Source organism: Neomonachus schauinslandi, chromosome 4 (genome assembly GCF_002201575.2).
Source record: "Neomonachus schauinslandi chromosome 4, ASM220157v2, whole genome shotgun sequence".
Classification (NCBI taxonomy): Eukaryota; Metazoa; Chordata; class Mammalia; order Carnivora; family Phocidae; genus Neomonachus; species Neomonachus schauinslandi.
This window is the reverse complement of record NC_058406.1, coordinates 119042688-119055648: the sequence shown is the minus strand read 5'-3', so window position 1 is coordinate 119055648 and position 12961 is coordinate 119042688. Positions and strand designations below refer to the sequence as shown.

The 12961-nt window shown below is 41.7% G+C and overlaps 1 protein-coding gene across 1 annotated transcript in view; it reads left to right on the top strand.

Moving 5' to 3' along the window:
- The first annotated feature begins 1380 nt into the window (after window positions 1-1380).
- The window catches only part of ASPH (aspartate beta-hydroxylase), a 220427-nt gene continuing 208846 nt past the window's right edge, over window positions 1381-12961 (top strand). The window contains exon 1 of the mRNA XM_044914636.1: window positions 1381-1734. Within this exon, the coding sequence (XP_044770571.1) occupies window positions 1590-1734 (145 nt within the window). The 5' untranslated portion in view covers window positions 1381-1589. The remainder of the gene's footprint in view (window positions 1735-12961) is intronic.

Here is a 12961-nt window from a genome sequence, read left to right as displayed (position 1 = left end):
TTGGATGGGAGAAAGGATGTGTAGAGGCAGAAAGAGATGTGATAAGATAAAAACAAAGAGCTGCTTCAGTAAAAACTGTGAAGCTCCCCTGCCCCTGTTATATCTTGACAACTACCTGACATTGTTTCACAAAAAGAAGAGAGGGCTTCTTTCCTCTATGCAACACGACCCTCGATGGGCCTCTCTGTATCACTAGGCAGTGCCCAAACAGCACCCAGCCATTCACAGCAGAAGAGTCAGGTGGACCCGGGGGACCTGCCAATAGGGGATAGTGGGGTTGGAGAAGAGGAAGGAAACCAGACGCCACACTGCAACGCTTTCTCTGGTTCACAGCTCTCTTGAGACACTTCCAGGAGCAGGGTCTCCAAAACATGGTCAAAAACTGGGGGAAGGTTTTAAGAAGTTGCCAGAAATGTATCAAATCACCAAACGTTTCTTGCTTATCGGTTACGCACCAGGACGTGTGCTGGCAATTGGCGACACAAAGATAATGGTGACGTCCCTGACCGCAAGTTCCTGTCTGGATCATCCATGGGCCCAGATATTTTTAAGACCACGTGAGGCCTTCAGTTCAGGCCCTGACAGCTCGACAGCACAGGAGGGGACCCACGGTTGGGGACAGCTAGAAAAGATGACTGTAGGCATTAGCCCGGCAGATTTCAATAGAGATTTCAAATAGAGGGTGCCATCCAGGGCAAGAAAATGAACTTTTTGTTTAACATTTACACTCGCGCTTTTTAACTAAGATTCTCTGAAAATACTGATGGCACAAACGAAATGAAGTCCTGCTTTAAAACCCAACTGATCAATTAACGTATGGCTTAAGCATTGAACTACTCCTAACATCACCATTTCAGAAATGCTTTAATATGAATACAGACGAGAAACACAGCTCTTTCGCAAGAAGCGGGACTGCATTCTTTGGAGTCTATGTGTACGGTGAAGGGGGACATGAACAAAATTCCCAGAGAAAGGCCGAGAGGCCGCGCTTGGTGCGAACGCTGCACACGTGCCCGCCGGCCCCGCCTCCGCGCCCCGCCCCATCCATCCAGAGCGTACCGGGTCCGCCAACGCTCGCGAGAGCCTTCTTGGCTTCCACGTTTGCCACGTTCCAAAGGACCGAGACACACTGGAAAGTCGAAGGCGGCTCGCGCTCACAGGCGGCTGCGACGCGCCCAGAGCAGCCCCAAGTCTTCAGGGGGTGGGGAAGCAGGCAGGGTTCCGCCCCTTCACAGAAGCCGTTGTGATTGGCTCTACCCTCCGTCACTCAGCCTTCCGCGAGCGGGGAGGAGGCGGGGCTCGGGCGGGAAGGGGCGTGACCGGAGGGGAGGGGGCGGCCTGTGAGCCGCGCGCGCCCGCCAGGGGAGGCAGTCACAGGTTCGGCGCACGCGAGGCTTGGGCGCGCGCAGCCAGCACGCGGGCGAAAGTCCTGGGAGGCGCGGCGGGCGGTGCCGAGACACAGGCGCTGCTGCAGGAGCAGCGGCCCGCACCCGCCGCAGCGCCCGCCGCCGTCAGCGGCCCCCGCGCCTCCGGTGTCCCGGCTCACCGAGGGAGCCCCCCACCCCTCGCCCGTTCCAGGAGTGCGCGCAATGGCCCCGCGCAAGAATGCCAAGGGCGGCGGCGGCAACAGCAGCAGCAGCAGCGGCGGCGGCGGCGGCGGCAGCAGCGGCTCTGGCAGCGGCAGCCCGGGCTCGGGCACCAGCGGCGGCGGCAGCAGCCCCGGGGCCCGGAGAGGTCAGCGGCGTGCCGAGGCGGGGGTGTGGGGCCGGGGTCCGGGACGGGACCGGCCCGGGCGGCTGGCGCTGCGGTTCCATCTCCCCGGATCCCGCCGTGCATCTCCTTCATCCGCGTCGCTCCTCTTTTTGGCGCGGGGCGGAGGCCGCGCTCGGTGGGTCAGGCGGGCGGACCCAGGGGCCGGGCGGAGCTGGGTCCGCGGCCTTGGGGTGGTCGCGCCGGGGAGCCCCTTCCCGGCTGAGCCCTCACCTGCAAGGCGCAGCCGGGAGGGAGGTTATTGATCTATCCTTTCTTGGCTTTGCGTGGAAAGAAAGATGGGAGGGAGTAAGAGAACCAGTTTACCTTTGCCTTGCATATTTTGAGGAGTTTGGAAATGAGCCAAAGTCGGAGAAAATAAGTTCCTGCGAAACCAGTAGCTTTTAAGAGCAACTCAAAGGATAATATTCTGTGTGTGTGTGTGTGTTGGGGGTGTGTGCGGGGGGGGGGCGGGAGTGATTTGAATGTTCTTGGAAATTATTTTAAATATTTTTGCTTTTGGTAGCTTTCTTAACATGCGTTGTAATCGCCTTGAAAGTATCATAGAATATCATAGAATAGTGGGTGAACTTCTCTATTTTTTCACTGTCTTCTCTTTTAAAAAAAAAACATGTTGGATATTCACCTTTTTCCTCCATGTGCTTACCCAGCAAAGAGAACAGTGCAGATGTTTTAAATCTGTTTCATCTCATATTTCAGTGGTTCTCAGTTTGTTTTATACCTCTTGACTCATTTAGGTTACTGAAACTGCAGTACACGTGGTGAATGTGAGCTGTAATTTTTCCTTTTTGAAATGATCATTTTGAAATGATTTAGATTTTTTGTTTACTGAGGTCTACATGTAATCATTTATATATATATAAAGGAAATAAATTAGATAACTATAGTCATACTTCAAATAACTTTTTTTAATAAGCACTTATCACCATATGAAGTATCTTATTTTCCTGTGTATTGTCTTCCTGTCTTACCCCCCTCCTTGTTCATTCCTATTGCCAACTCCTAGAATAGTCCTGGACTTAATAGGTGCTCAATAAATATTTGATTATTGAGTGAATGAATACATTTAAAGGGCGAACGTAGTGTAATTAAACTCATTGCACAAATTTACATTTTAAGAGCTAATATTTGTATTGTAAATGAAAAAAGATACACACAATCTGAAGTTCAAAGAAAGCATATTAATTCACCTTTGACATAAGTAAAAGTTTGTGTACCTTTGTCACCTGTCCCTAAATGCCAGTCAGTTGCTTAAACAGGCAGAAGAGTACATGAACTGTCTCCGGCAGCTTTGGCTACCCTTTTAAAAATTTCTAAATGGGAAGGTCCTAAACACCAAGCAGGGAAAGCTGATGAACAGGACTATTAATTGTTTTGTTAATGTTAACTGTTGTCAGAAGTTTTCTGTAGCTATTTACAAGTGAAGCACATCTTTGTTCCATTTTATTCTTTATACTCATGGGTAGAAGAGGCCTGATTGCATCTGGGAAGTCACTGTATAAGGACTATTATTGGGTTCAAATTAGTACGGGGAAAGGGGAAATGTATATTGTGTTCCCACCACTACTGGTTCTTTAATAACTGAACCAGTTTTAACAGGCAGGTAATAAATTTAGGAAATGTTATGACCTGAATGTATTCTGACTTTCATATTTAGATGTTTTAGAGCTTCCCCTGTCCATATTTAAGGATCTGTAGCCTTTTAAGCATTATTCACTTTGATTGCATGATTGTCATTAAAAGACATGGTATGTAAAAAAAATAACTATATAACAAAAGCAAAGCACAAAACATTTTTAAAGAGTTGGTATTGGAGTCTTGCATGTTACATAATGAGTAGTTTTTTCCGCAGCCATTTTTTATAGTAAATATTGAGTTCTGACTGTGTGCCAGGTAGAATGCACTGGATGGAAACAGGGATACTTTCAGTCTTAAACAGGTACACCACATTGTGAAAGTGTGATTCTATTTATATTGTTTGCTTATAGCAGGTTATACCTGGAAGATAAAGCCAACCTCCTTTTTGTGGCTATGTTTATTGAGTCTTTGAGGTATAGACATTGATTCCCAAACCATTCTCATCTGCTAGGGAAATCATAGAAGCTGAAGAAATTTTAGCAGTGGTATTACCCTAGGGCCCATCCAGTTCCCGCCTCTAATTTTATGGATGAGGAAATTATTGCCCAGAAAAGTTGTATAGTTCATTGAAGGTTGTGTAGGTCTTGGAAACCCAACCAGTTAATGGAAGATCCAAGACTAGAACTCAAGTTTTCTATCACTCATTCATGATACCATAATACTTGAATTTTAGGTCCTCTAATTTGTAAGATTTTCTGGGAATTTTAGAGTTGAAGTAGATTATCTCTTTCCTTCTGTAGATTATCTCTTCCTTTCTGGTTCTGTCTATGGCATACTACACCAAGTTATTTAATTTAAAAAGTATGCTTTTTTTATATCACCGATTAAATTTGACTAAAATTTTGTTTGAAATAGTGCATTTGAAAATCTCAGTTTGAGAAGAAGTACATGGGCTCAAATAGTAAGTGTTTTGAGATGTTTTGCATTGATAGTCTGAAGTTGATGATGTCATTGGTCACATTAAACAATATTTATTGAATTTTGTATAAAAGTATGGGGGGGGAAGGACTCAGTCCTTTGAAACATTCATTTTAGGGAACAGGTGATTATCTGGCTTTCTCTTTATTTTGGTGATCATTTTGTTGAAAAATGATGTTTAGAACGTAGGGGATTTATATACTGGCTATTTTAAAGCGAGTGCCTGCTTTTCATTTAAGTCTTCAGCTTAAACTGAAAACCAATAAAATGTCTAGTTTCATACAGAACTCAGTTTTACCTCTTCAGTTTTACTCTTTAAAATATAAAAGAAACGGGCGCCTGGGTGGCTCAGTTGGTTAAGCGACTGCCTTCGGCTCAGGTCATGATCCTGGAGTCCCGGGATCGAGTCCCGCATCGGGCTCCCTGCTCGGCAGGGGGTCTGCTTCCCCCTCTGCCCTCTTCCCTCTCGTGCTCTCTGTCTCTCATTCTCTCTCTCTCAAATAAATAAATAAAATCTTAAAAAAAAAAAAAAATAAAATATAAAAGAAACATGAGTAAATTGGACATCTTGCCTTTAACTTGCATATAAAAATTTCATTTGCATGGCCAGTTGGGGCCAGGGGAAACTTAGTTCAGATGTATTGATTGGAAAGATTTTGGTTAGGAAGGATCATGGTGGCCTCTTGGGCTTAGTTGGTAGTTTACAGACTCTGGTATGTGTAATGTTTTTGTTTAGCTTTTCCCTTTTGAGTATCATTAAGTCTTTCCCTGTAGCTTCTAACGTGCTACAGGGATGTAAACATCTGTCAAATAGTGTCAGGCTACTACGTTACCCTTTACCAGTAGGTGTCACTGTAGAATACTTTTTCCTTTTTCAGTTTGAAGTTTTGATTATATAATACCACTTAGTTTTTTTATTTAATCAGTTCTGCACATACTCAGAACTATTGATGGACAACTGCTTAAAAACTCGTAGGCATCGGGCGCCTGGGTGGCTCAGATGGTTGAGCGTCTGCCTTCGGCTCAGGTCATGATCCCAGGGTCCTGGGATTGAGTCCCGCATCGGGCTCCCTGCTCCTTGGGAGCCTGTTTCTCCCTCTGCTTCTCTCTCTCTCCCTCTCTCTGTCTCTCATGAATAAATAAATAAAATCTAAAAAAAAAAAAACAACTTGTAGGCATCGCTCTCAAGGTCTCTAACAGTAGATTTTGAAATTTACTAGTAAGAGTTTGTCCCTAGCAGCCTTATTTATTTAGCTTATCTTAACTTAGAATTAAATGCATTCATTTTTTTTAAGATTTTATTTATTTATTTGATAGAGCCAGAGAGCACAAGCAGTGGTGGTTGGGGGTGGAGGGGGGGATGGCAGAGGGAGAGGAAGAAGCCGGCTTCCGGCAGAGCAGGGAGCCCAATGCAGCTGGATCCCAGGCCCTGACCCCCTTCCCCCCTTCCCCCTTCATGACCTGAGCTGAAGACAGACACCCAACCCACTGAGCCACCCAGGTGCCCCTAGAATTAAACACATTCATATAGTATCTGTAGAACTTATACATTCACAGATTCATCTGATGGATACTAATCATTTAGAAATTTGTTTTTTCTTTCTATTTTCAGTGTTGCTTGGACTACTTGTAATGAACAGATAACAATGCACTGCTGATTTTATTCTGGCTCCCTTGAATGCAGAAGCCTTGGTGAAATTCCCTTTCTTTATCCATAGGCTGTCATTTAGGGCCAGTTGCTGAATCCTCTGTTAGTCATTCTAGGAAGAAAAGACAGGATGAAAGCTACAAGAACGGTGTGTGCTGTTTTGTGTTCAGATGAACAGCATTTTGTCCAGCCTGGCCAGATCATTTGAAACCAAGTACTAAAAAATGTTCTGAGGGAATTCTTGAACACATTTTAAAAAGACCAAACATATTAACCTGTAGGAAGTAAAAGGAAAGGTCTGTATTTTAGTCTTTAAAATCATGTGTGGCAGAGAGATTACTAGGAAAGGAAAAGTTTTCCTTTTCAGCTAATTAGCAACAAAGTAACTTTGATAAAGGCCCATGTGAACTATCCACCTTATTTTTAGTCAGTACAGAAATTTAACCCCTGAGCTCCCCAGTCCCTGTCCTCCCCCCCCCCCCCCCCCCCAAGAAAGGAATGAACTTCAGGAGTCTGTTGACCTGGATTCATATCCATTTAAAAACTGTGTAGCAAGTCTCTCCGAATCTCTTATCCCGATCTCTCCAAATGGAGGAAGTCTTCTCTCATTTCAGGGTTGTGATAGTCCTCAAACCAATTTTCTATGCCTTTGTAAGGTTTACCTCAGATATATTCATTAAAGTTTCTCTAATGGTAAGGGTGAGTACAAAACTTCCGAGAACATAAGGGTGCAGAGCTAAGCAGGTCATTGCATGCTCGACATTTTTTTTATGATTTTGAAACAAATCCTCGGTTACATTGTGTTAGCATATGTGCTGTAAGGGAAACGGCTGCCGCAGCAGTTGTGGTTCTGCCACGGCTTTGAGGACACTTGCATTTTTGTCCACCTCAGAAGGTGAAGGTGCACCATTTGTAGATCTGTTACATTATTTTATTTTACTAGAGCTCAGATACATTTTAGTCTCTTGATGCTGTTTTTAATATCATGAAAATAGGCAACTTTGTGTCTTGGATACTTGCATCTCCTAAGTAGTTCAACTTCATTCTGTACCAAGATACAAAAACAATTTTTTTAGAAGATTTTATTTATTTGACAGAGAGGGTGAGTGAGCACAAGCAGGGGGAGCAGCAGGCAGAGGGAGAAGCAGGCTCCCTGCTGAGCAGGGAGCCCGATGCGGGGCTCGATCCCAGGACCCTGGGATCATGACCTGAGCCCAAGGCAGACGCTTAACCGACTGAACCACCCAGGCGCCCCTACAAAAATTTTTTTAAAAATTAACTCCCCTTTAGTAAGACCTGGAGGTACAGAGAACCCATCTACAATTTAGCCAGTCTCTGGGGAAAGCACCAGCCGCCTGTTGGGAGATGTGGAGGTGCTTGGGTTAGCTCATCTGTTGCGGTATCTGCTGCCCCAGGAGCCACCCAGCACTGCACGCACAGGGGTACGTCTGTCTGGGTGGATGCATGTCTGGTTCCGTTCCGCAGTTCTGGTGATTTCTGCTAGAAGACTAGATGTTCGTTTCTTTCTTTTCTATATGCCAACTGTAGGAGTATAATTCTGGAGTCCTGTGCTTTAACCTTTTCTCTTTCTTCTGGTGGTGTGGGGAGCCAAGATGGTGTTTTCTTGTCATTCATTATTTATTTTTAAAAAATGTTATTCTCCTGAAATGGGCGAGCTTCAGGCATTTGGTCTGCATTTGATACTTGTTTTTCAGGGATGTGTCTTAGTTACCTTTGGCCGATGTGGTTATCTTTTAATGGCAAATCACTGAATGCAGTTTGGTTCTGATCAGATTGATGACCCTTGAGGACAAATTTGCTATAGATAACCTATTAGACTCAAAGGAAAATCTGAACTTACTTCATGAATAAATCTTTAAAAAACAATAGTTACATAAGGACTTTTGAAGGGGTTGGGCTGTTTTTTGGCCCATTGTGAGATCCAGGTGGCTTGTCTAGTCATTCTGGCTGTAGTGTAACTGTCATCATCTGCCATAGTTGTTCTCTGTGCTCTAAAGCAGATAGGGTTAGTGAATTAAATGGGGCCAGGCTGGTGGTGGAGGGGTGTCCCGTCGTAGCCGAGTGGAAAGCCCTCTTGCAGGGCTTGGAGAAATGCCAGCACTTCTCTCCCACATACGTGCCTGCACATTTAACCCAGTGACTCATTCTGTATGGAAGCCAGCAAGCATCAGTCTTCATTTTAAAGTGAAAGAATATTGTTTGATAAAATAACTTGATTCCATAACCAGTAGGGCGTAGACTCAGTGCTGTTTTGATGTTGTACTCTGTCTCTAACTTCTGTTTCATGTTTATCTTATCGCTAATAGACACTATTCCCTCCCCTCCTCCCCATTTTTCACGCTGTTTTAAATTTCACATTTCCTGAAAAGATATACTGGAAAGCCCTTTGGTCTTAACGTGCACATGTACATTTTATTTAGGAGCAGTTAACTTTTTTTTTTCTTACATGAAAATAAAAATCTGTGTTGTAAATGTGTGTCGAAAGACTATCTAGCGTTTAACTTTTCCATTCTTTGAATCAGGTTGATTTGAACGATTGTTCCTGTCTGAGATTTAGAAATCAATTCATGCTTTTTTGTTGGTGAGCCATCTCTCTAACTTCTGCAACATACAGATTTCTATGTACTGTTCTTTAAAACTCTATCTCTTTGAAATATTGCATCTTTAAGACCTATCCACTGACCAGGTGAAGAAATAAAATGTTGCCAAATTCTTGGTCTCTCCTCTCCTGTGCTATCCCTTCCCAGCCACTCTTACACATTTTGTGATAATTATTCTCCTGCATTTCTTTATAATGTATAATGTATAGACACCCAAGTAATATATATTATATAATGTCACATTGCACATTATATAACTAGGTGTCCATTTGTGTAAACATAACTATTGTCAAAAGCCGTATGGATGAAAACTGCTTAGGAAGTATATCTATGTATCTTTGTGTAGCACACATGAAAAGCTTTGTGACCAGGCTTATACTTGGCAGACCAGCTTGCCACCATTTGTTTGGGATTCTACCAGCTCTGGCTCTTTGTTTTCACATAGCCCCTCCCTGTATGAATGTACCACTTTTTTGGTTAGCTGTGCTGCTGGCGAAGACCACTTGGCTTGTTGAGTTTTCTTCTTTCAGACACTGCTGCTCTGAGCACTTGTGGCTGCCCATCCCCTTGTGTGCATTCCGAAGGGTTTTTCCAGTTTGGAATTGGTGGCATAAAAATACATCTATTGGGACGCCTGGGTGGCTCAGCCGGTTAAGCGTCTGCCTTCGGCTCAGGGCGTGATCGTGAGGTCCCGGGATCGAGTCCCTCATCGGGCTCCCTGCTGAGCGGGGAGTCTGCTTCTCCCTCTGACCCTCTTCCCTCTCGTGCTCTCTGTCTCTTATTCTCTCTCTCTCTGATTAAAAAAAAAAGAATTCATCTATTAAACTTAACTTGCTCCTGCCATCTACGTGGTCGTATTAGGTTTACGCTCCCACTCACACAGGATACAGCTCCTTTTTGCTGTAACCACATTACCAACACTTGGTAAGGCTTGATATTCTCAAGTTTAGTGGGTGTGATACCATTACCTTGTGGTTTCAACTTGCATTTACTTGTCTATTACTCCTGAGAATAGCCATTTGTGTTTCTTTTTCTGTGAATTGCCTGTTCATTGAGCGTGTCTGTTTTTCTGGTGTGTGGTAGTTGTTGTTTGTTTTTTTATGTTTCGTTTTGATTTGTAGAATTTCTTTTCTACATCCTGAACCTTTTGATTATTTGTAAGGTAAAGGGCTTCTCCCAATACGATTATTTGCCTTGTCATTTTCTATACCATATTTAGTTGAACAGAATTTTAAGATTTTAACGTCTTAATCTTATAATTTTTACTTTATGGTTTGTACCTTTGTGCTTTAAGACATCCTTTCCAAAACAGAGATCATAAAACATTCTCTTATTTCTTCTAAAATATCTTAAATTTTGTCTTTTCACATGTAGATCTCTAAACTACCAAGTGTAGGTTTTATTGTATATATTGTGAGGTAGAGGTCTAATTCAATATTTTTAAAAAATGGATGATGAAAATTTCCTGTACCATCAGTCAAAGTGTCTTCTTTCTACGCTAATCTGTGTTATCATGTATTGTATATAAATCTGTGTGGCTCTGTTTTATTCCAAGCATGTAGGAGCAGTACCTCACTGAGTCACTCTATAGCATATCTGATCAGGCAAGTCCTCTGCCTTGTCTCTTTACCATTGTCCTTGCTGTTTTTGAACCTTTCCTTCTGCATGACTGTACTGTTTAGCATGAGCTTATCAAGTAAGTTTCATGAGAAGTGTTTCAGGATTTTGACTGGAATGGTATTGAATTTATAGCATAATTTGGGACAAATACACAGTTATAAAGCCAGGTCTTTATGTGAACATAGTATAATTTCCTATTTATTTAAGTCTTATCATTAATTTTCGTAATTTTACCCAAAAGTTATACACATCTTTTAATACATTTAGCCTGGGTACTTCATGTATTTTTATTTTTAAACTAATATTTTATTATGAAAAATTTAGAATATGCACCTAAGTTAAAAGAATTGTATAGTGACCCTACCACCTAGATTTTACAGTGGTTAATATTTAATATATTTGCTTTATATCATATCAATCAATCTGTTTTTTATGCATTTCAGAGTAAGTCGTAGACATCAATGTACCTGACTCCTAAACATTTACGTATGTCTGACATTAACTAGAGCTCAACATTTGTTTATGGTTTTCACCCCCTGAGGTAATGTTTGCATACAGTGAATTGCACAAATCTTAGTGTAGTATTCTCAAGTGGTCTTTATAAATGTTTACATCTGTGTAACCCAAGCAACCTGTTAAGATAGAGAATATGTCTGTCACCTCAGAAAACTCCAGTCTCTTCTTGCCACCACCTCTGCCTTCAGAGGCAATCATTGTACTAAATTTTTTCACCATAGATTGGTATTGTCTGTTTTGGAACTTTATTTTGTAAGTACTTTTTAAGTCTTCTTTGAGTCAGCATATTTTTGAGGTTCATCCATGTTGCATGTATGAGTATCTTGTTGTGTTTGTTGCCAAGTGGTCCATTGTGTGACCAGAGCATAGTATGTTTTTCTGGTCATTTACTGATGGACACTTGGGCTATTCCTAGTTTGGAATATTATGAAGAATATTCTGTAAATATTGTAATATTGGAGATTTCTTTTTTTTATTGGATGTATGTCTTCATTTCTCTGAGTAAATACCTAGGAGAGAAATTACTGGGTTATAAGGTAGGTGTTTGTTTAGTTTTATAAAAGAACTGCCAAATTATTTCCCAGAGTGGTTGTACAATATATTTTACACTCCCACCAACAGTATGTGGGAATTCTAGTTGTTCTACATCTGTACCAGCATTTGGTGTTGTCAGTCTTCTTAATTTTAGCCATTCTGGTGGGTGTCAGTGGCTTCTCATTGTAGGTTAAAATTACATTTCCCTGATGACTAGTGATGTCATGTAGTTTTTCTTGTGCTTATTGGTCATATACATTATCTTCTTTTGCAAAGTTTCTGTTTACCTCTTCTGACTATTTTTTATTGCCTTTTTTTTTTTTTTTGGTCTTTTTGTTACTGAGTTGTAGCTTTAATATATCCCAGATAGAAGTTCTTTTCAGATACATGTATTGCAAATAATTTCTTCCGGTCTATAGCTTACCTTTTTCTTAATAGTATCTTTTGAAGAGCACATATTTTTATGTTGATGTTTACTTCATTTTTTAATGGTTTTTGCTTTCTTTATCTTGTCTAAGAAACTTTGCCTATTTTCTTTTTTTTTTCCTATTTTCAAGTTACAAAGCTATCCTTTTATACATTCTTTTAGAAGTTTTGGAATTTTTTTTTGAGAGAGAGAGAGCACGCACACAAGTGGGAGTATGGTGCAGAGGGAGGGAGAAAATTTTAAACAGCTTCCAGGCCGAGCCTGGAGCCCAACACAGGGCTCCATCTCACGACCCTGAGATCATGACCTGGGCCAAAATCAAGAGTCAGACATTTAACCAACTGAGCCACCCAGGCCCCCCTAAATTTTAAATATCTTTAAATTCTAGTTATTTTTGGGCACCTGGGTGGCTCAGTCAGTTAAGCATCTGCTTTTGGCTCAGGTCATGATCTCAGGGGTCCTGGGATCGAGCCCCACATTGGGCTCCCTGCTCAGCGGGGAGTCTACTTCTCCCTCTCCCTCTGCCCCTTTCCCCTGCTCATTCTCCTTCTCTCTCTCTCTCTCTCTCAAATAAAAAAAAAAAATTATATTTTTGAGACAGAATTTTTTGAGTTTATTAAAGTGAAAGTCTTTATAAAATAGACTGGATATTCTAATACCTGTGAGAAGGTAAACCATTGGATCCTGGTAATTTGGTCAGGTTGACTTGGTATGGAGCCCATTTTCCTGCTTAAACGGTAATGACTAGCACTGGATACATTACTTTTTTCAAAACTGAACTGTGTTCACGAGTAGAACATAATGCTTGTTTTCTGGAACTTTCAGGTTTATTTGATGATCTTATGGGTTTTAACTACTCAGTCTCTTTAGTTGTAACCAGTAAGTACACCTGGAGGTCTAGGGTACCAGACACAGATCTCAGATAACGGTTACTGAAGGGCTCTGTGTCTCATGAAGGTACTAGTAGATTTACGTGCTGAACATTGATGTGCCCTGTATTTCTGTTTCCATTTTGTTCTGTAAAACTATAAAGCTAGGACAACTTTCAGGTGAAGTTCATGTATGTGAAGGTGCAAAGCTCATAAAGCAACTTGTGTTTTTTTTTTTCTTTTTGAAGTGGTACAGTATTTTTGCTAATAAGTCCCCAGTTACCTTTTCAAAATTCTCTTGTGATTAATGAGACATTTAAGATGACTGAATAAGGATAGAGTAAGGGTGAGTAAGATTGAGTAAGATGAACTGTTCAGTAGCTCAGGTAAGTACTGATTT